This window comes from Pelodiscus sinensis, chromosome 29 (genome assembly GCF_052426305.1).
Source record: "Pelodiscus sinensis isolate ZL-2025 chromosome 29, ASM5242630v1, whole genome shotgun sequence".
Taxonomy (NCBI): domain Eukaryota; kingdom Metazoa; phylum Chordata; order Testudines; family Trionychidae; genus Pelodiscus; species Pelodiscus sinensis.
In genome coordinates, this window is record NC_143080.1 from 5262122 (window position 1) to 5284236 (window position 22115).

At 59.6% G+C, this 22115-nt stretch overlaps 2 protein-coding genes across 3 annotated transcripts in view; both read right to left on the minus strand.

Annotated features, from left to right (window-relative positions):
* The window catches only part of TOP2A (DNA topoisomerase II alpha), a 33419-nt gene extending 31350 nt beyond the window's left edge, over nt 1-2069 (minus strand). Inside the window, exon 1 of the mRNA XM_014569098.4 lies at nt 1926-2069. Within this exon, the coding sequence (XP_014424584.3) occupies nt 1926-1985 (60 nt within the window). The 5' untranslated portion in view covers nt 1986-2069. The remainder of the gene's footprint in view (nt 1-1925) is intronic.
* Nucleotides 2070-5321: 3252 nt separating this feature from the next.
* On the minus strand, nt 5322-21943 carry LOC102455445 (uncharacterized). Of its 2 annotated transcripts, none has more exons than XM_075911318.2 (21): nt 21637-21943; nt 20561-20703; nt 18925-19014; nt 18502-18564; nt 18097-18156; nt 17333-17512; nt 16652-16999; nt 16224-16343; nt 15896-15949; nt 14799-14924; nt 14488-14532; nt 13951-14031; nt 13821-13862; nt 13378-13405; nt 12702-12757; nt 11964-12098; nt 11456-11518; nt 9287-9355; nt 8665-8859; nt 7536-7651; nt 5322-6715 (listed from the first exon to the last, which is right to left on the minus strand). In XM_075911318.2, the coding sequence occupies exons 1-21, from the start codon at nt 21815-21817 to the stop codon at nt 6508-6510; spliced, it is 2403 nt and encodes an 800-aa protein (XP_075767433.2). In that variant the 5' UTR covers nt 21818-21943; the 3' UTR covers nt 5322-6507. The 2 variants fall into 2 exon arrangements, with proteins under 2 accessions (XP_075767433.2, XP_075767432.2); XM_075911317.2 differs by having other exon boundaries at nt 11964-12101.
* Between the last annotated feature and the right edge of the window lie 172 nt (nt 21944-22115).

A 22115-nucleotide genomic window follows, 5' to 3' on the forward strand; every position in this document is an offset into this window, starting at 1 on the left:
CATCTGTATGCAGTATTCAAGACGGGGGCGTACCATGGTTTTCAGGGCCGGCCTTAGGCCAATTCAGCCGATTCCCCAGTGTGGGGCCCTGTGCCTGAGGGGGTCCTGTGCCCAGAGAAACGACGGATGCGCAGTGCACCAGGAGCACACCGCTTGCGTGGGGCCCCTGGACGCACGGCACATGCGTTGTGACATCCCGGGTGCATGGCACATGCGCCATGTGCCCGGGGGGGGGCCACGCATGCATTGTACTCCCGGGGCACTGCGCATGCGTCGTGACATCTGGGACGCACAGCGCATGCGTCGTGCCTCTGGTGTGCGACGCATGCGCCATGCCGCCCGGGGCCCCGCGCATGTGCGGCCCCGTCCCAGGAATCGGGCCCCACGCTCCATAGAGCTGGCTCTGATGGTTTTATATAGAGGCAGTAAGATATTCTCTGTCTAATTCTCTATCCCTTTTTTAAGGATTCCTAATGTTCTGCTTGCTTTTTTGACTGCTGCTGCACACAGAGGCTGTGTCTAGACTGCATCCCTTTTCCGTTAAAGGGATGCAAATTAGACACATCACAATTGCAAATGAAGCGGGGATTTAAATCCCCCCTGCTTCATTTGCATAAACATGGCTGCCGCTTTTTTTCCGGCTCGGAGCTTTGCCAGAAAAAAGCGCCATTCTAGACGGGGATCTTGCGGAAAATAAAGCCTTTTCCAAAAGATCACTTATTCCTCTTAAAATAAGGAATAAGGGATCTTTCGGAAAAGGCTTTATTTTCCGAAAGATCCCCGTCTAGACTGGTGCTTTTTTCTGGCAAAGCTCCGAGCCGGAAAAAAAAGTGGCAACCATGTTTATACAAATGAAGCGGGGGGGATTTCAATCCCCACTTCATTTGCAATTGCGATGTGTCTAATTTTCATCTCTTTTACGGAAAAGGGATGCAGTCTAGACACAGCCAGAGTGGATTATTTTGGAGAATTATCCACAGTGATTCCAAGATCTCTCTCTTGAGTAGTTGTAGACAAATTAGTCCCCATTATATTGTATGTCTAGTTGGGATTATTTTTTCTAATGTGCATTACTTTACATTTATCAACATTAAATTTCATTTGCCATATTGTTACCCCTGGGAATTCATTTCTGCACCAGCACTAGGGCCATTCGGGAGGTGAGATTGCATATTCCTTGTTCATGTGATATTGGAGCGTCAATTTAGTCCCTAGCATAGTCTAGGACTGTGTTTCTCAACCTTTTTTTATAAAGTACCCTTTAAAAAAATTATAAGTACCCCCAGTACCTATAGTTTTCAGAGACAATTTTTTTCTACCATTGCAACACATTTGTTTAAACAACTTAATGGTAGCCGGGGGGGCGATGACATTTTTGGGTGTAAAAAGTACAAAAATAAGAAAACTTAAAACAAAAATTCAGTTTTCTCCAAATTTCAGTTGTGTGGACGTACCCCCCAGACTTCTCTTTAGTACCCCTAAGGGTACTGGTACCACTGGTTGAGAAACACTGGACTAGGACAATTTAGTCCCTCTTGGATCATGGCAGCCAAGAATCAGTAGAATGCAGGGCTGCTCCAACTCCTTCTGCTACACCTGCCCTGCCTTTTCCCTCCTCCAGTGCACCCCCAGCCTGCCCTCTGCACTGGGAAGGAGTGCAAGTGGAGGGGGTCTTCTGCAGATGTTCTTGCTCCAGTGGTAGGCACAGAGACCTCATATACACCTATTCTCTCACTCCTTTGTGGCAACGTGGCCAGCACAAAGGGACTGTGGGGCAGTGACCCATCTGACCTGGTGTTTCTATAGCAGCTTCTACCCTGAGGATCAGCAATCGCTAACCAGGCTTTGCACTGGCAGGGAAGCCCTTAGCCTTGGCCACTGACACCGAATCTCAGACATCCATGGCATTGCACATCTGCCCTTGCCTGGGAACTTCTCCCGGAAGCTGCTGGAGTTTTCCTCATGCCATCGCCCTGCCCGCTCATCTTGCTGTCTCCATCCACTGCCCTTTGGGATGTTGGCAGTCAAGGGAAATGACTTTCCTCCCGCACGGCTGATGGTTTGGGATGTAAACAAGGAGGCGGTCTTTCTGTGCAGCCCGGAGCCCCACGAGGTCATAGACACAACTGCAGTGACCTCATGAGAGTGGATTGCGCCATCTTCCCCAGGGATACGGGCAGTGCCCTGTACCCTGGAAGGGAAACCCTGGCAGCTGTTCAGGATCCAGTTACTGGCTAAAACCAGCTGTTCTCAAGTGCTGAGTGCCCATTAGGAGACGCTCAAGGCTTGACTCACAGAGGTGCTAAGCACCCACAGTGTCAGCAGGGATGAGGAAGCTGCGGGGTCCTCAGCTCTTTCCAGATGAGGGCTTGGATGGCTGGAGCCAGACATCCAAAAACAGCCACTCCCCAAAACTGGACAACACTCTTGAAGGTGAATGCTTCACCCCCTTCAAAATCTCTCTCAGAACTGCCAGCAGAAACTGATTGATCGTTCTTAAGTCAGTGACAATAAATGAGGAGTAACGTTAGTTCAAACCAAGGGGTTTGGTTAGAACGAACGCGTCCCGGTGTGCATGTCCTGGTCCGAATCAGCTGTGATTCGAACTAGTGCATGGTGAGATCTTGCTAACGAAGTGCGGGATATTTAAATCCCCACTTCACTGATTATTTCGAATGCCTGCATTTTCATCCCTTGTTCGAACTAGGGTGCAAGTGTAGACATACCTTTAGGGTATGTCTACACTAGCTCGTTAATTCGAGCTAGGTAGGGTAATGAGGGCGACTGGAGTTGCAAATGAAGCCTGGGATTTAAATATCCCAGGCTTCATTTGCATGTTCCCGGGCGCCACCATTTTTAAATGCCCCGTAGTTCGAACTCCCTGCCTGCGGCTACACACGACACAGGCTAGGTAGTTCGAATTAAAGCTCCTAATTCGAACTACCGTTACTCCTCATTCCACGAGGAGTAACAATAGTTTGAATTAGGAGCTTTAATTCGAACTACCTAGCCCATGCCGCGTGTAGCTGCGGGCAGGGAGTTCAAACTACAGGGCATTTAAAAATGGCAGCACCCGGGAACATGCAAATGAAGCCTGGGATATTTAAATCCCGGGCTTCATTTGCAACTCCAGTCGCCCTCATTACCCTACCTAGCTCGAATTAACAAGCTAGTGTAGACATACCCTTAGAGACTAACCAAAATATATAGAATCATGAGCTTTCGTGGGCAAAACCCACTTCAGCAGATGAATTGGAGTGGAAATAACAAAAACCAAGATATATATATAATAGTAGAAGTAGTACTTGTCAATTGTAGGACCCATGTTAATGAGGCTAATTAAGTGGGCTGGATGTGTCCCATACATAGATTTTGATATGGAAATGCAGATATTAATGGCAGGAGAAATTGGCTTTGTAATGCTTCAACCTGTTAATGGCTTTGTTACCCTTGGCCTAAGCCAATTTCCCCTGCCATTAGCATCTGCATTTCCACATCAAAAGCTACGTATGACCAGTGTTAATTAGCCTCATTAACTTGGGCCTTACAATTGACAGAGACGTCTGCTGTTACATTGATCTCTTGATTTCTGTTATTTTCACTCCAATTCATCTGAGGAAGTGGGTTTTGCCCACGAAAGCTCACGTGCGTCTATCTATTTTGGTTAGTCTCTAAGGTGCCATGGGACTTCTTGTTGTTTCTGAAAACAAGAGGCTGCCATGCATAAACTGGGATCACGGGGGCTTTGCAATTTGATTCCCCTTATGAGGAGGTCTCGCTGCTTTCTGGCCAGTACTATTTTTTTCTTTTAAAAATAAAGGCTGCGCTCAGAAACAACCATCCAAGCCCACACCAGCCTGAGATGCCCAGTGCTCCCACACACCCCTGCAGTGCCAAGCGACTATGCGCGCACACAAAGGAGAAAAGATCAGACAAATTAATTGCAGATGCACGTTTGATTGCTTAGAGGGTGTTATATAAACGTCAGTGAGAAGACGAGGTTGTGGCAAAGCATTATGTCACTCCCTCTCCCAGTGCTGTGTCCCTTTGCCCTTCCTGAGTCTGTGACTTCCACAGTCATTTTGGCTTCTGTTGACAGCCTGTCTGTCTGCTGGGCTTCACGCCTTCCTGGAGTGTCTGCTGGCTGGGATCAGCAGAGGACTGTACTGGCCACTGCTGTGCCTGGAGGGCTGCTAAGGCAATGCCACCGCAAGGGCAAGGCTGTTTTCTGATCGCAAGGAGCTCTGCCGTGCTGACCCTTTGCTTCATGCAGCCTTGGAGGTTTGCTGCTCTGTACACTCTACCCACTGTCCCCTACCACAGCACCTCATCCTGCACATGCAGAGACTCCTTCAAGACCCGGAAGGGTCACACTTCATGCTCCTGCATCCCTTGGCCGACCAGGCAGCCACTGTAGGGTAGAATCCTAGAACTGGAAGGGACCTCATGAGGTCATCAAGTCCAGTCCCCTGCCCTCACGGCAGCCCCAAGCACCATCTGGACCATTTTCTATTGAGCCCCTGGTCTTCCCAACTCAAGCCCTGTTTCGGCTGGGGTTAGAACACGAAAGCCCAGCTGGAGACCCACCCAGAGACCCACCGCCCAGCCGAGGGAAAGGAAGAGGGAAAGCTGCGGATGGTCAGGCTCTAGCAACACAGAAAGCGTGGCTTGAAAAACCAACCTGAGCCTGCCACCGTGAGGAAATCACTGCAAAGCAAGAGCCGGGGCAGGCTCCCGAAGCTCCTGTTCGCGCGACCTCCTGGCTGATTGTTGGCGCCACCCGAGTGCTGTCCTCCCGGGCCAGGCTGGCAAGAGCTCAGCATCTCCGGAGCCCCCAGGCTGCAGCTGGCCAGGTGCCGAGCAGGCCTGGACATGCAGGTACCGGTGGTGCAGTGGGAGTCAGCTGCAGGCCCAGTGCTTCTGAAAACCCCTCCCTGCGTGCCCTGCGGCGGAGACGGGTTCTCCCAGCGTACACGGACAGGCCTGCACGGGGCACTGAGCTAAAAACAGCAACAAGGTGGTTCTGGCACGGGTGGCCGCAGGGGCGCTCCCCTCCGCCCGACCCCCTCGCCAGGCCGCGCTGGACGCCCACAGTGCTGTTTTTCACCTGCAAGCTCTAGCAAGTTTTTCTCCCCAGGCTGGCTCCCAGCGGCAGCATAGACCCCAGGCTCTGGGGGTGGGTGCGGAGCACACAGAGATCTGCCCCCCACATGCGAGCCCTTCGGGGCAGCCAGCAGCCCTTTGCTCCTCCGTTCGCTGCCTGGGAGCGCCCGGTGCCATTCGCATCCAAACACTCCGCGCTCAGAGCTCAGCCCAAATCCCACACTTGAAACAGGTTTATTTTCAGCTGAAGCACCAGGCTGCTGTCCAAGCTCACAGGCTGCTCGTCTCCAGAGCGAGCTGAGCCCAGCCTGCTAGCAACGCCCGTTGCCATGACGCTGGCCGGCAGAAAGGCCTAGTGCAGGCCGAGGCGTTAAAATAAAATCACCCCCGCACGACCCCCATCACGCCGGCCCCTCCGCCCCAGCTCTCTGCTGAGCGTTTCAGGAGCAGCGGCTGGGGACAGCCAGAGCTAGGGGCAGTCCCTGAGTTGGGTGGGGATGCCCATTTGGAAGACAGGCCCACCCGCTGGCAGGGGAGCAGCTGGGAGCTGACAGAGGCCGAAGGGGGGGTGTGTGAACACAGAGGTAGCGCTCCGGGATAATGGATCAGGCATCTCCCCCCTCTACTTGGTGATAGGAGAAGAGCTTTTAGCTTCCTCAGGAGAGTCCCTGCACAGATCCTTAGGGAAGGGTGGAGAACCTAAGGACCAGTGGCTAGATACAGCCCCCGGCTTGCCTGCATCCAGTCCCCCAAGGCTGGGGGTTCCCCCCCAGCATTGGGGAGCCCACGCTGGTGCTCCAGCCCCACCGCCATCCCCCTGCAGGCTGGGGCACGCAGGATTTTACTAGCCTGGGCCCTCCAATGTCTTTCTCCTTGTGTGCAACCCCCAGCCGATGTTTCTGTGGGTCAGTGACCCCCGGCCCAAAAAAGGTTCCTCGCCCCTGGCTTCAGGGAAGCTCAGCCAGAGAGCACTGGCCCCATAGCCCAGCTCTGCCCCGCACCTCAGTGCTCGCTGCAGCCCCTGCCTGGGACCCCAACGGGGCCTTGCTCTGGGGGAATGGCCCCCCTCTCGCAGGGAGGCCCTGTGGTTGGCACTAGCTAACTAGGTCCAGTGCCTGGGGAGACGGCGCAGCGGCATGGCTCTGAGTTCAGGAGGGGAGGTTACCGACTCACCGCCGGTCTCTAATCTGCACATATGGACCTCCCACCTGGTGAAGGACAGATCCCTCTATGGGTACAAGGCAGAGTCCAACTGGGCTGGATAACGGTGAAATAGCCCCAAAGCCAAAAGCAGCCCCAGGGCTGGCAGGAGACCATCTGCTCACTGTCATTCATCCTGGCAGGATCCAGCTATGGCGGCTCACCAGCCCACGGCAGCCCCTGGCTGCCCCCCAGCGGCTCCCATCACCACATGTGCAGGTAAGGGAAGCTGATCTCCATGCACAGGACGACCAGGGGAGTGGAGCAATTGTGGTGTTGCCCAGCCAGGAGCTTCCCCTCGGTCAGGGGCGAGGCAAAACCCTCGGCGAGGCTGTTCCGCCACCCTTGGCAGTTCTCCTTTGGCGCCGGGTGCCCACGCTGGCTGGAGCCGTGCCAGATCGCCTTGCGAGCCCTGAAGAGACAGCGCCAGGTTGGGACCAGGGAGTAGGGTTGCCAGATGCTTTAACCAAAAATACCCAACGTGCCCCTCCCCCCAAAAAAACACCAGGGAAAAAATTCTGTTGAGAAAAAAAAGGTGGAGACCCCTCCCCCCCCCAAAAGGACCCTGAGAGTTATTAAGCAAAAAAAAAAAAAAAAACAACCCAGCATGGCCCCTTTAAGAAATGCCTTTGAGGCTTTTTTGGCTTTAACAGGCGGCCGGTGGCCATCTTGTTTTCCTTCTCGGAGCCAGAAGACAGCTCCCCTGTGGAACCAGGTAAGCGGGAGGGAGTGGTGGGGGGGCTGGGCCCAGTTGCTGAGTGTGTGTAGGGTGGCCAGGTGCTTAGTATTGCAGGGAAAAAAAATCAGGAAATGCCGGACATTTTAGGAGTTCGGTATTTTTTGAAATTTTTTTACCGGACAGGAGGCAAAAATACTGGACTGTCCGGGTCAATACCAGACACCTGGCAATCCTACCAGGGAAAGGCAGAAGAAGGCCAAATGGGGCCTGATTTTCAGAGGTGCTGGGGGCCCACCCTTTGGGGGAAGCCAAGGGGAACTTGGCACAGCCAGCCCCAGGTGCAAGCTGGGCCCCTCTGTGGAAGTGCCACTTTCCAGGGGCTGGTTTAAAATCCTTTGCTCCTGGGCTTTCTCCTGGGCCTATCCTGAACCGGGAGGTCACCAGGCAATGAGGGGCCCTCTACCATCCCCTACCCACAGCGACTGCCCCATTGTACTCAGGGCAGGCGGAGAATCCGCATGCGGGCAGCACCGCTCTCCCCTTTCCGGCTCACCAGATGGGATCCGTCAGCACGTCGCGGCCGTTGAAGGTGTAGATGGGAAAGCCCCGTGCGTTGAAGCGGGTGGTGCCTTCGAACACGGAGTTCCAGGTCTTCGCCAGCAGCTGGCCCTGCCATTGGAATCAGTCCGAGTGAGCACGAGAGACCCCAGAGATTCCCCCACCCGTCAGCCAGCAGCAACCTGGGCTCCCAGGCCAGGGCCTGACCAGCTCTGGCCAGCGTTTCCAGTTCGGAACCAGGCCAGGTGGATTCATGGGGACTCCCAAGCACTGGTCTATACTACATGGGCTGGTCTGATAGGCCTGGGGTCCATCCAGCCTGAGGGGCCAGGCTCAGTGAGATGGATCTGGCTGTGGAGAATTCTCCCTCAAGGAGCTGGTGGACACCCTATCCATCACCAGGAGCACCAGAACTGGCCAGTGCCTGGGAGAACAGGCCATGGGGGATGGGCCAGATGGCACAGAAGAACTGCCAGATGGTTTAACAAAAAATAGCAAACACCCTGCCTCCCCCAATAAAAAACACTGGGAAAAAATTCTGTTGAACAATAATAATAATAAAAAAAAAAGGGCGCTGCACCTTTAAATGGCCCCGCGTTCCTCACCTCCCCACTCCCGCCAGATGTGGCAGGGGAAAATTGTCCCCGCGGGGCTTCCATCCAAGGGAAACAGGAAATACCAGACACGGCACATGTCCGGTATTTTCTGTTTTTTTTTACCGGACGGGGGACCCGAATAACAGACAGTCGTTTCACGAGGAGTAACGGTAGTTCGGAATAGGAACCTAGTCCGAACTACCTAGTTCGAGCCCCGTGTAGCCGCGCTGCACGGGGTTCGAAGCAGCGGGGATTTAAAAATGGCGGCTCCCCGCTTATGCTAATGAAGCCCGGGAAATTCAAATCCCGGGCTTCATTAGCAAGTGCGGTATGCATACATTACCCCGCTAGTTCGAACTAGCGGGGTAGTGTAGACATACCCTCTGAGAAACAGTTTTAACCATTTTCCTGGAGGTTTCAAAGCGCCAATGCAAGGCGCAGGCGAAGCTCCCGGGAGGATGCCCAGTGGCTGTCGCCAGCGAGGGCCTCCCCTACCCACGCTGCCGCGATCGGACTCTGGTTACTCGCCTTCAGGTTGACGACAGGCAGAGCCCTGTCTGTCCTTTTCACAAGGGAGACTAGGGCCTGGGTGGGCACCGACAGGAAGGCCCGGAAGGTGCCGTAGAGCTGGGCTTCCCGTGACTGCCGGTAGCACTGCAGGTCCGCGCCGCTCAGCCCGTTCATGTTGCCGGGCAGCGGGAAGTTCAGGGCGACCAGGCGGAGCTGAGAAAGCCGAGGGGTTAATGGGCAGGGTGGGGGATCTCTCCCGGGTCTGCTTTTCAGCAAGGCCCCACGGGTGTCGCACGCGAGGGGCCAGTGAATCACACGGGGGGCCCGTGGCGTGAAACATGCTGCCTCTGGCGCTGACAGGTCCCACTCCCCCGAAGCACACATGGGAACGGCATGTCGGCCAGCGCTCTGCAGGCTTCTGGCTGGACCGGCATGGGGCTCTCCCCCGGAGCCTCCTGCTGCAGATCCGCCATCACAGCCCCTGGCCGGGCTGGGCTGTGCAGGATCCTTCGCAACTTGGATCAGCTGGGGGGTGATGCCCCTCTCAAGCTGCCTCCATGCTGCTGGCGGGGCCTAGGAATGAGTCCCAGGGATCCCTCCTTAGTGCCCAAAGGAGGGGAAAGACCAGCCTGCAACTTACCGAAGGCACCCTCGGGGGGATGCTAGTGGACAGGGTCCCAGTGGCTGCTTGACTCTCTTCCTTTCCGGCCTAGGAAACACACAATGCGTTAGCCTCAAGGGGGGTTACCCATGCAGAGCACAGAGACTGGCGTACGCTCAACACGGCACAGGCCTGGCGGAGAGAAGGGCTCGGGATCTTACACTGGGCACTGATAACGCCACATGCCCCTGCCAAGCACAGCAGCTAGCTCAGACTACCAGGGGAGCCTGAATTCCATGGGGCCTGAATTCCGGGCAGAGGAATCAGAGTTGTCCCTGGTAGCTTGGAAATGGATAAATTCCCAGGGGCCCATCCCGCCAGTAGCTGTGTGGCCCCAAATGGCCTCTCGCGCGCTACCTCCGTACCGCCCACCACAATGTCTGAACTTCTGTATCCCCCTCCGTAGCAAGAGCACCCCAGCGCTGGGCAGGGCAGGTGGCCCTCTCGCTCTCTGCCTCCTTCTGACCCCACAGCCTCCCTTCTTGGGAGAGGGCGACATGCGGTGCCCTTCCTCAGCCTGGCACATTCCTTCCCTGGCCTGATCCCCGCCAGTGAGCGGCCACCCTGTGACCCTCATGCATGGTGAGAATTCCAGACGTGCCACACTCGCAGTGCAGAGCCATTTCCCCAGCCACTGGACACGGCCACACCCTGCAGGGACCCGGGCAGGCTCTGTAGGGAAGCCAAGCAGGCTGCTGGGGTCGTCTGGCTGAACAGTCCCATCTCTGCATCGCCAGCACTTGGGGTTGGAGCGAGAGGAATTCAGAACGCAGCCGGATGCGGATGTAACTCGGCTCCACAGAGCCGCAGCTGCCGACACCGGGGGAGAACTAACTCCCTGGTGCGCAAGACCTTTTTGACAGAGAGGCAAGGACCCTGCTGCTAACCCTGGTGTCATAGAATCATAGGACTGGAAGGGACCTCAAGAGGTCATCGAGTCCAGCCCCCCGCCCTCAAGGCAGGACCAAGCTCCACCTACACCATCCCTGACAGATGTCTATCTAACCTGTTCTTAAATATCTCCAGAGAGGGAGATTCCACCACCTCCCTTGGCAATTTATTCCAATATTTGACCACCCTGACAGTTAGGAATTTTTTCCTAATGTCCAATCTAAACCTCCCCTGCTGCACTTTAAGCCCATTACTCCTTGTCCTGTCCTCAGAAACCAAGAGGAACACATTTTCTCCTTCCTCCTTGTGACACCCTTTTAGATATTTGAAAACCGCTATCATGTCCTCCCTTAATCTTCTTTTTTCCAAACTAAACAAGCCCAGTTCATGAAGCCTGGCTTCATAGGTCATGTTCTCTAGACCTTTAATCATTCTTGTCGCTCTTCTCTGTACCCTTTCCAATTTCTCCACATCTTTCTTGAAATGTGGCGCCCAGAACTGGACACAGTACTCCAGCTGAGGCCTAACTAGTGCAGAGTAGAGCGGCAGAATGACTTCACGAGTTTTGCTTACAACACACCTGTTGATACAACCTAGAATCATATTTGCTTTTTTTGCAACAGCATCACACTGTTGACTCATATTCAACTTGTGGTCCACTATGACCCCTAGATCCCTTTCCGCCATGCTCCTTCCTAGACAGTCGCTTCCCATCTTGTATGTATGGAACTGATTGTTCCTTTCTAAGTGGAGCACTTTGCATTTCTCTTTATTAAACCTCATCCTGTTTACCTCTGACCATTTCTCTAACTTGCTAAGGTCATTTTGAATTATGTCCCTATCCTCCAAAGAAGTCGCAACCCCACCCAGTTTGGTATCATCTGCAAACTTAATAAGCGTACTCTCTATCCCAATATCTACATCATTGATGAAGATATTGAACAGTACGGGTCCCAAAACAGACCCTTGAGGAACTCCACTTGTTATCCCTTTCCAGCAGGATTTAGAACCGTTAACAACAACTCTCTGACTACGGTTATCCAGCCAATTATGCACCCACCTTATCGTGGCCCTATCTAAGTTATATTTGCCTAGTTTATCAATAAGAATATCATGCGAGACCGTCGTGTCGTGTCATTGCACTAACGTGAGCCTTTCACATGAGCACAATCGCAGTTTACACCCGGGGTTCACATCCACGTGACAATGCTGGTGTCTAGGGGTGGTGGTCAGAGGCACTAGTGAGTCTAGAGGCACCTGATGATGTTCCGTGGACACGGAGGGGTCATCGCCGGCCAGTACGGAATCCGAATCTTCCAGCTGAGCAAAATAATAGACACACCCACGTTAGCACTGGGGCCGAATGCCTGGCAGGAGAGAAATCGGCAGGGCATTTTCCCCGAATTCTGGAGAAGTTCTACAAAAGTGGCTGATCTTTTCCCCTTGGCTTCACTCCTCCCCCTGGACCCTCCTGGCAAGCAGGTGCATTCAAAGAAAATGCATTTAACAGCTTGCTAAGCTTCTTTGCTGCTAGGGGAGCATTTCATAGCCAGTCTTGGGGACTGTACATCAGGACTCCTGGGTTCCCTTCTGCACTACTGACTGGTTGCATGAGTCTGGGCCACACATGTCCTCCCTGTGCCTCAGTTTCCTGTGAAAGGAATCATGGGAGCCCAAGGAAAGTACCATGGACGCCAGCCTTTAGTTATCGCTAGCGATCTAGAAACCCCAGCCCTGGCCCTCCAGAGTGCGCCATGTTCCCTACCAGCAGCTTGCTCCAGCCTCTCGGGGTGCGGATGAAGGCGCTGTTCTCATCGCGGACATAGACCAAGCTCCCTTCGGGGACAGACGAACTGGATTTGAACATCAGCTCCTTGGACTTGAAGACCCAGGTGTGATGCTGCTGAGGGAAGGAGAAAAGCAGCCGTGTCGTGAACCTGAGCGGGTTAGCGGCCAGAAACACGGGCCCAGGGCCTGGCCGCCATGGTCCATGCTGGGCCGTTCCCGCTCCAGCCCCACCAATCAGTCGCTTGCACCATCCCAAGCCAGCGCCAGCTGGGAGCGCCCTGCGTCCGGCCATCGCAGTCCCCAACACCGGGCTGCAACACTGGGGATGGAGCTGTGCAACACCGGGCTGCAACACTGTGCTCTCCCCAGTGATTTCTCCCCCCCGGGGATAACAAAACACAAGCCTCCGGCGCGCCAGTCCAGCCGGCCCTCACGGCACACAGAGCGGAGCAGGAGTCGCCCTCGCGCCAGGGTGCATTCAAAGCCCCATGGCGCCGGGGATGAGGGCGTGCCAGCCTGCTCGCCGGGGGGGAGAGGGCGAGGGGGTGCGTATGGAGGCAGTTTGCTGCGGCTGATGTCCTGGGACATGGCAGAGGTGCCATTGGGGGGTGAGCCTCCTCATTTGTGCTGTCCAGCCCCCCTCCCCACCGGCTGCCTCAGGGCACGGAAAGCAAGTGCCCTGAAGGAAGACAAGAGGTTGCTACAAATAACGTGCCTGGATGCCAGAGTCAGCCGGGGGGGCAGGCGTGTCCTTCTGCGGCGACTCGGCATCTAGAGAGCAGCAGACAGAGACGTCAGGCTCCCGCGGCTTCCGCAGAGCCGAGCGCAGGCTCCATCTGGGCTGGAGATCAGGCCCATGCTCCCCGCTACCCACACTTGGGCTCTTCCCGGCAGGGTCCAGGCCGGTGTGCACAGAGAGCCCGGTTCTAGCCCGTTCCTGGAGGGCCCTGCGGGGGCGACGGAGGAAGGGAACCCTTCTCTCCCCTGGCCGGGAAGCCAGGCTGGAGCCACTGGGCCTGCCCCACCTGCAGGCACGCAGCCAGAGGGGCACCCTAAGGACCTCTCATGTCAGGAGGTGAGAGAGATGGCTCCTTAATACCTGGTAGGAGCATCCCAGCCTCCCCTGAGCACAAGGCCTGGCTGGTGAGCCCAGCTGTCTGGCAGGGTCGTGGGGGCAAAGCAGATCTCATGGGAGCCAGCGGCAAGACACGCCAGGAGGGCTTTGGGTCGGCCCCCAGGTGGCTCAGAGAGCTGCTGACCTTCCCCTGGAGAATACGCTGCCCCGTGCTGCTCAGGACTGCAGATGCCAGGCGTGTGGGGTGGCCACGGAGGGTCACTACACTGAAATCTGGCCCGCGCCCCCCCTGGAATGCCGAGAGCAATGTCCCTACCTGACTGCCCAGCTGGGTCGTGGACCGCCTGGAAAAACCAAGGAAACGTGGGGCTGTCAGCGCGAGGCCATGGCAGACGGGACGGGCACGTCTCCAGTGGCACAGGGCAGCTGGGCGCGCGAGCGGCAGAGGGGCTGGGTCCTCTGGCCACAGCTACCCGAGCTCACCCCCACCCCCCTGGCTGGGGTAATCGCGAGGGCTGCCTTGCAGGGGATTTCCGGCCGGAGGGCGATTGGCACGCCCGGCGGAGCAACTGGTGGGATGAGTGGCAGATACAAACTGTGTCCTAGAAGCTGCCGTCTGTCCTGGGCAGTGGGCACCCTAGCCAAGAGCCAGGCAGCCAGAAAGACTTGGGGGTCTTTAGGCCCTTCACAGTTCTGCTGCTGGGCATCTCTGCAGGCAGCCGGGGCAGCTAGCAGGGGCCCAGGAGGCCCATGTCTTACCGGAGATTTGCAGAACGGCCTGGGGCGGACGGGATAAACCCTCTGAAACGAAAGACAGGCTGGTTTGCACAGAGCCCCGCAGCCGAGCACGGGGGCCAACGCACGCCCAGCCAGCAGCTGGGATCCTTACATTGAAGTAGAGGACGCCTGGGGTTCCGGGGGGGCCTGGGGGACCGGGGGGGCCTGGATTTCCAGGATGGCCAGGGGGACCCTGAAAATAAAGATCAGCACAGAATTGGCAGTGGATCTGGTAGGGGGCTGGCGCTTCGTGTCCCGGGGAGAGGTGCTACGATCTCTTGCATGCCCATCCCCCCTCTCTGGGTTTTCACACAAGCTGCCTCCTGCCTTGGCAGAGTCTCCCCCACCCTGCTCACTGGGCCCCTTCCCTCTGCTTTCCCCTGGCCCTCCTTCAGCCCCACCTCATTCTGGATTCCTCCTTCAGCCCCCCTCATCCCCGCCAGATACCTCTGCTCAGTGCCCCGCTTCCTGCCTGGTCTAGGATCCCCAAGAACCCACCCCCAGGGCCTCCTGCAACAACAGGGTGGCTGTAGCCTGGTGGAATCGGCATGCCGAGCCCTGGCGTGCAGGAAAGGCCTGGGCACATCCCGGCCATGCTGGGGACGAAGGGGAGCCGGGGCGGTGGAGACGAGACTCAGCCGCAACTCACGTGGGGGACGATTGCGCCGTAAATCTCCGTCTCTACTTTGCCGTTCTGTACAGGGAGAGAGAGAACGGGGCAGTTTCCTCTGGACGGGGTGAGGAGGGGCCCAGACATTCAGCTGCCCACCTGTCTCCCCGGGTCTCGGGTTCACAAGCAGGGACTGGCTGGGCTGTTGTGGGGCAATGGCCCCGGCAGGGGTACTGGGTCAGACCCACGAGCCTGGGATCCAGCTGGGGTGTGGCAGAGGTGGGTGAGGGCTCCTTCCCCACCCCCATGCCCTTTGCCTCGTGGCCCTGACAGCCATCCACAGAACTAACCTCCTGGTACGTCAGCGGTACCCAGGAGCCGGGCGGGCCCCTTGAGCCAGGGAAGGAGGGGTGGATGGGAGGGAACCCGGCCTCCCCAGGATGGCTGCGGCATTCTCCGGGGTCTCCCTTTTCACCCTGTGAGAAAAGGAGACAGTTCTATCAGAGCCCTGGTTCTTGGAGGGGAGGGGAATGGTCCCCAATTGCTCAGCCCCTGTGCTCTAGGAGCCACCCTCTCATCACACAGGGAAACTGAGGCACAGAGCACTGCAGTGGCTTGCCCAGGGTCACACAGTAGGCTGGGGGCGGAGCCAGGAGACCTGACCCCAGCACCAGACCAGAGGGTATCAGACAGCCCGGGCACTTCTCTTGGGCGCAGCATGAGGCAGCTGCGGTGGAGGGTGAAAGGAGGAAGGAAAGCAGCACAAGGGTTTGTCCCTGGAGCAGGGGGCTTGTACTGCTGGGCCAGTCACAGGAGAGGGGCTCTGGGCGGTTACCTGCCCACGGATTCCCTTGGCAACAGGGAGAGGAGCTTGGGGCCCCAGTATGGAGATAGGGGGCACTGTGCTGCAGGGACCAAAGCATGGGCTCAGTAGGGGGCGCTCTCCTCAGTGGGCACTACTGACCCCAATACCTCAGGGCAGCACTAGGGGCACTGTGCTGCAGGGACCAGGGTAGGGACTCAGTAGGGGGCGCTCTCCCCTGGTGGGCAGCACTGATCCCAGTACCTCAGAGCAGCACTACAGGGCGCTGTGCTGCAGGGACCAGGGTGGGGAATCAGTAGGGGGCGCTCTCCCCTGGTGGGCAGCACTGACCCCAGTATCTCAGAGCAGCACTAGGGGGCGCTGTGCTGCAGGGACCAGGGTGGGGAATCAGTAGGGGGCGCTCTCCCCTGGTGGGCAGCACTGATCCCAGTACCTCAGAGCAGCACTAGGGGGCGCTGTGCTGCAGGGACCAGGGTGAGGGCTCAGTAGGGGGCGCTCTCCCCTGGTGGGCAGCACTGATCCCAGTACCTCAGAGCAGCACTAGGGGGCGCTGTGCTGCAGGGACCGGGGTGAGGGCTCAGTAGGGGGGCTCTCCCTTTTCTGCTAGCTCTAATTCATACTCACCTTGGGACCCGGTGGGCCAGCCCATCTGGGGTGCCCGGTAGCGTGTGGGTCACACTGCGGTGAGAAGAACACAGTTGTGAGGGGCTGTCTGGGTGCTTCCTCCCGCCCCCCCGGCCAGCGTGTATGGACCCACCCCACACATCATGTCATTTTCCCGATCAGCACAAAGCACCCGTGAAAGATTCCCGCCCCAAGTCCCCTGCTCATGGCCACAGCTGCTAGCGTGTGACCCTCCCCAGCCCTGCTCAGGCCCCCCAGGGCCCAGCATCTCCCATAGCCTGACACCATGCAATGGTGTCTCTAAGAGCACTCATGAGAGTTCACTCACCCTGGACTCCACGCTTGGTCCTGCTGGCCCCATGGGCCCGGGCGGGCCTCGGGAGCCCTTCTCCCCCATCAAACCGGGGCTGCCTGGAGGGCCTGGCTGGCCAAGATCACCTGTCTCGCCCTGCAGGGACACAGCACAGGGGGTAAAAGAGCCAAGAGCACATGGCCCTGCCCAGCTGCAGGCCCTAGAGCTCTGCACACACTGCTGAGGGGTGGGGTGGCAGAACTGCGGAAACTGAGGCAGGGAACTGCCTGCTCAAGGTCATGCAGAATCCCGGAGTCCCCAGGGACAATGCGTTGTCACGCTGGCCTCGGGTGGGTCCCACCACAGCCTGCACCCACATGGCATCTGCCGCCTCGGGCCAGGCCCTCCAGTGCTGGCCTGGCCCGAGGCCTTGTGCCCCCCACTTGGCCCAATCCGCTCATTACCTTTGGCCCGGGGTATCCCGGCTCCCCGGGAGGCCCTGGGTTTCCTGGTGGTGCAACAAGTCCTGGGACTCCTGGGGGCCCTTCACGTCCTGGAGGCCCTGGGAGTCCTGGAGGCCCAGTGGGGCCATCAGGCCCTTGGGGGCCTTGGAAGCCCAGCGGCCCCGGGGCCCCAGGTGGCCCTGGCACGCCGGGAGGTCCTTGCTGCCCTTCATGGCCTGGTGGTCCAGGAGGTCCTTGGATGCCTTCGTGCCCTGGGTAGCCTTGGGGGCCTGGAGGCCCTGGGTAGCCGGGCAGACCCTGGGGTCCGGGCGGCCCTGCCACTCCGGGCATGAGCAGCTGCTTTGTCAGCTGGTGGGAGAGAGAAGAGCTAGAGCAGAGATGCGTCTGTGGTGCCAGCCTCCCCCTCCCCTACTGCACCCCCGCTGCTCCCCTTGCAGCCCCCCTTCCTTCCCCTGCTCTGCCCCCACTGCCCTGCCCCCGCTGCCCCTGCCCTACCCCCCCATCCCACTGCAGCCCCCGCTGGGTGTTTGCAGGCCGATTAAGGATAACTTGGTCCTGACCCAGTCGACCACCCCCAGCTCTCCCCCCTCCGTGGTCTCTGCTCTCCCTCTAGCTCCCCAAGCCCCAGCATCTCCTGAGCCCCCTCCCCCCACTAGACTGAACCCCCCCAACCCTGCTCACCTCGTTTTCAGACCCAGCTGGCCCTTCGGCACCAGCTGCCAGTCCAGGGGTACCTGAAGGCCCGGGGAGACCGGGTGGTCCCTGGAGGCCGGGCTGCCCTGGGCTCCCCGGCTGGCCTCGCTCCCCAGAGAAGCCCGGCTGGCCTCTTTCCCCCGGGGGCCCCCGCTCTCCTTTTTCTCCCTGTTGAGGTGAAGATACCCCATGGCTCATAGGCCCCTTGGCTCCTGAGCCCAGGCCCGCCCCAGGGTCCCCACCACCTGTGCCAGTGTCTCCAGGCCTTTGCCATGGGATGGGCTGAGCTCCGGGGCAGGGGCGGGGGACTGGTCGGTTTGCTGCCTCCCTCGCCCCCACCCCCTGTGCCACTGTGGGTCTAGGGAGGGGGAACCCAGCAGCTCTAGATTCAGGCCAGTGCTCGAGGGGTCCCAGCTCTTCTGGCCCCAGAGAGCCGGGCAGACGTGGGTGTCTCCCCCTCTAGCACCCGGGCTGTGGCTGCTCCCCCTGCTCACGCCGGCCTGGCCCCGGGGGCTCGTGCTGGGAGGGTGTTGTGCCATTCCCAGCCATGGCACGTGCTGCGGGGGGCTGTAAGCAAAAGCCCCCTGGAAAAACCAGAGCCTGAATATGGGGAGAGGAAACAGCCCCAGGGAGCCTCCGCAAACCTCCGCACCCTCCAAAGCCAAGTTCTGGAGGCTCTGGGGACCCCAACCGCACTAGGGGCCCCATCGCTGCGCCCCAGAACGGAGTCCCATAGGCACCCTCCTTCCTACCTTCGGGCCAGGGGGGCCGGGGACGGCCGGGCAGACGCACTGCGAGAGGTTACCCGTCGCCTAGGAGACAGAAAGAGCCTTGAGTGCCGTGGGGTGACCGGGCGCGGTGCCAGCCCCAGCCCCACCAGGCTTCAGGGGTCATGGACTCAGGGAGGGGGCAGAGCAAGAGAGCTGGGAGTGGGGGGGCTGGATGGAAACTTCCAGGCACCATTGTTCTTGGCTCCCCTCTTCCCAGGAGGCCTGTTACCCAGGGGATCCATCCTGGGGGGGCTACGGGCACGGGCAGCTTCGGAGCAGTTTAAGGGGCGGGTTGATACGGACGTTCCCGGAGCCCCCTGTCGGCCCCTCCCCTTGTGAGCGTGGCTGGGGCCAGCTGGGCAGGAATGGCCCCTTCCCGTCACTCACCTGGGGCAGGGTGGCAGCTGCCCGGGGGGTGGGCGCCGTGGGAGTGGGCCCCTTGGTCGTTGCCTGTGAGAAAGCAGAGAGCTGGAGCATCGGCACCATTGCCACAGTCCCCCCACCCCTGTCGCCTCGACGCCAGGCAGGGCAGCTGGCAGAGGCGCCTGGCCGGTGTGTGTGTGGGGGCGGGGGCACAGAATCCCGTCCCATTGCTCCCGTCCAGCAGCTGTGGGGGGATCCCGGTTCTGGAAGCCCCGGGGCTCTCCGGTGGGCAGTGGCACCAGCTGCCTGGAAGGGGCCTCAGGGCCACAGCCGGGGCCGGCTGGCTGGAATGGCCCGTTCCTGGGGCAGGGCAGGGCGGGGTGAGCGCAGGGCGGCGAGCGAGTGTGTGTCCAGCTCAGGTCAGAACCGGCATCCTCTCCCCGGTACCTTGAACTGCATGAACTCCTCCTCCTCCTCCGCGCTCCCCTCGAAGAGCCCTGGGGAGGGGGTGCGGACCGGTGGCTCCTCTGGAGGTGTCTAGGAGAGACAGGGCCATGGGCGGAGAAATCAGTCCTGGCTCCATTCCCCCTGCAGAGCCGAGCCCTCTAGCCACTGGCCTCATGGGGTATCAGGGCCAGCTCTGGCTGGGTGGGCGGGGCTTGGCTGCCTGATTTGCATACAGTTACCCATGCTGCTTAGCTCTCCCTTCCCTTCCTCCTTGCACCCTAGGTGGAAAGGGCCCTCTCCTCTGCCTGGGGCTGGCTAGCACAAAGGGGGAAGTCTTGGGGGGGGGGGGGGGGTAATCTTGCGGAGAGTATCCGCGGTCCAGCCTGGAATAATCTCCAAAGGGAGGGAACGTGGGCCTGGGGTGCTAACAGGCCCTTTGCTATTTGGCTGGGCTGGGGGTAGCTGCCCTGTTTAGTCCATCGGGGGCAGGTAGTGATTCCCCCCCTTTCCCCCATGTTACTGGCCCTCTCCAGAGGCATCAGGGCTGTGTGCAGGGGCTCTCTGTGCAGGGTGAGCAACAGGTGCAGAATCTGGGCTGTCTACACTGGCGGGTTCTTGCGCAAGAACAGCCGTTCTTCGGCAAAGCGTCCACACGGCCCGCCCACTCTTGTGCAAGAAGGGTTACAGTACGGCGTCGGACGAGAGGGCTTCTTGCGCAAGAGCTACGCTCTCTTCTAACAGGCGTACCTCCTCGTGCGCAAGAAGGCCGTGTGGAGGCGCGGCAGGGGTTTCTTGCGCAAGAGAGCGTCCACACTGCCATGGGTGCTCTTGTGCAAAAGCACGTGGACGTGTTCTCGTGCAAGAGTTCTTGTGCAGGAACTCTTGTGCAAGATGCTCTTGTGCCAGAACCCGCCAATGTAGACATAGCCCGGGGGGGAGTGTCCCAGTGCAGAGGGCAGAGCTGCTGAGCACAGGGTGGCTGGGGAGCTATTGTGTCTGGCCCACATGGCCCTGAGATAAGGGGAAAGGACAGAGCAGAAGAAACTGATTACCTGCCCCAGTCTGTGCGGGTGTGTGGGGGGGCTGGGTACCAGAGGACTGGAGGTGCATTGGGGCATCAGGGTATGACAGGGTATGGGGGGGTGGCTGGGGAGCTGGGTATCAGGGGAGCTGGGTATTGGGGGGGCCAGAGAGCTGGTAGGGAGCTGGGTACTGGCATGCAGCTGGCACGGGCAACCTTGGGAACTTGGGCCCTAGCTCCTGGCCCTGCAGTGTGTCCCCAGCCCAGCCCGTGTGGGGGACCAGACAGAGCTTTTAGGCACCTGCCGAGTTCACTGCTCCTGCCCTACGTGAGCTGGGGCGTTGCCTCTTGGGATTTCCTGCCCCGCCCCAGGCACACTGCAGCCATTCCGGGAAAGCAGCCCAGGGGACAGCAAGGGGCAACTGCCCAGCTCACGTGCCCCCCCATCCTGCCTTGTAGGGTGCGACAGCATCCTCCCTCCTCCCCCCACATGCCTGCCCCCCTCTCCAGTCCCCCTGGGCACCCTCCACCCTTCCACGCCATCCCAGCCCTGCACCCACAGTGGCTCTTGCACACCCACAATCGCTCCCCCGCCCGCTACCTTCCCCAGCGCACCTGGGCTCGAGTTCCCGGGGGGGCCTGTGTCCCGCCCCCTGCAGCCTCCTTGTGGGTCTGCGCCTGGCTCTGGAGGGCTGGCCCTAGGGGGGGTCTGCTCAGTGGGATTTTCCGTGTCAGCTCTGTGTCGCCAGCATCCCCGTCTGAAAGAGCCAAGGGAAGGGGGGTCTGGGAGCTGAGCCTGGGCCAGGCCCCTGGGCTGCGTGGCATCAGTGGGGAGCGTGGGGACACGGGCTCAGGCCCTTCTGGACACAGGCTGTGGGGCTTGAGTGGGGAGGAGGGCAGAGGGCCGCTTGGAGCTGTGTCCTTGCAGCAAACAGGCAAGCAGGTCTGGTTGGGCTCCATGGGGAGCAGCCTGGGCAAGTCTCTGTGCCCCAGGGCCCGCAGCTGTGAGGGGCTGGCTCCCTCCCCATGCCGCAGCCCGGCGAAGCACACTCTCCAGGGTGGCACAGCCCAGTCCCGGCAGTGCCAGGGACAGGTGGGATGGGCACAGGCAGAGCTGTCCCGCCCAGCCGGTGCTCCAGGAAGCACAAGCCCAGGCTCCTTGTGCCGCCCCGCCCGGCTGCCGGCTCACCTTTGCCCACCTGCCCGGCGGCAGAGCAGCAACACATGCGTTGCCCCGATTGCAAACGGAACCGAGCAGGCTGGCTGGGAGAACGCTCCGCCACGCTCTGCTCCTTCTGCCTGGCACCAGGGGCCGCATCTGCCAGCGTGCCCAGGGTCTGCTTCAAGAGTGGAGGTCAGCCGGGGCCATAGGGCACTCAGCCCCTTGGGAACCAGGCTCCTGTGAATCGCAAGCTGCCCCCTCGAAGGAGCGAACCTCACGGCGTCATCACAGGGAAACTGAGGCACAGAGCCAGGAAGGGACTTGTTCATGGCACACGTCAGCAGCAGAGCTGAGAACGGAACCCAGGAGTCCCGGCTCCCAGCCCACCCCTGCTGTAACTAGACCCACCCCCCATGCCAGCCGGGCTCCTGGCCTGTTTCAGCCACCTGGCTGGTCTGTAGAGCCTAGCTATGTGCTGTAAGGTGCAGACTTCCCCTCTCCTCTCCCAGGGGGCAGCACTGGTACCTACCTTCCCGCTCCTCTGGGGGGCGCCGTGCCGGGGACGTTGGCCCAGCCACGGTGGTGCTGGGAGTGGTCGTCTGCCAGGAGCCCAGCGAGAACCACTGGGCTGTGCTAGGGGGAGCCCAGCCCCACAGCAGCAGCAGGATGCACAGGCAGGGGAGGAAGCTGCTGCCCTGCGGGGTCCCCATGGGGCCGTGCTGGGCACCGGCTGCCCCGCACGCTGGGTGGCCGAGGGGAGCTTGGCCGGCTGCGTCCGCCCGCTGCGTAGGAATGCGCCTCCCTGCAGAGACACGGCGTGCAGGGCTAACCTTTGGCACCCAGCCCTGTGCCAATATCACACCACACCCCCCGCCCGGCTCCGACACGCCCCCGGCCTGCCATCGACTCCTCCCTGGGACCTGCCGGCTGGGCCCTGAGCACCCTCAGCGCTGGCTGGGCCAGGCCTGGCTGAGAGCCCCCCTCTGCAGGGGCACCGTTGGCCGGAGC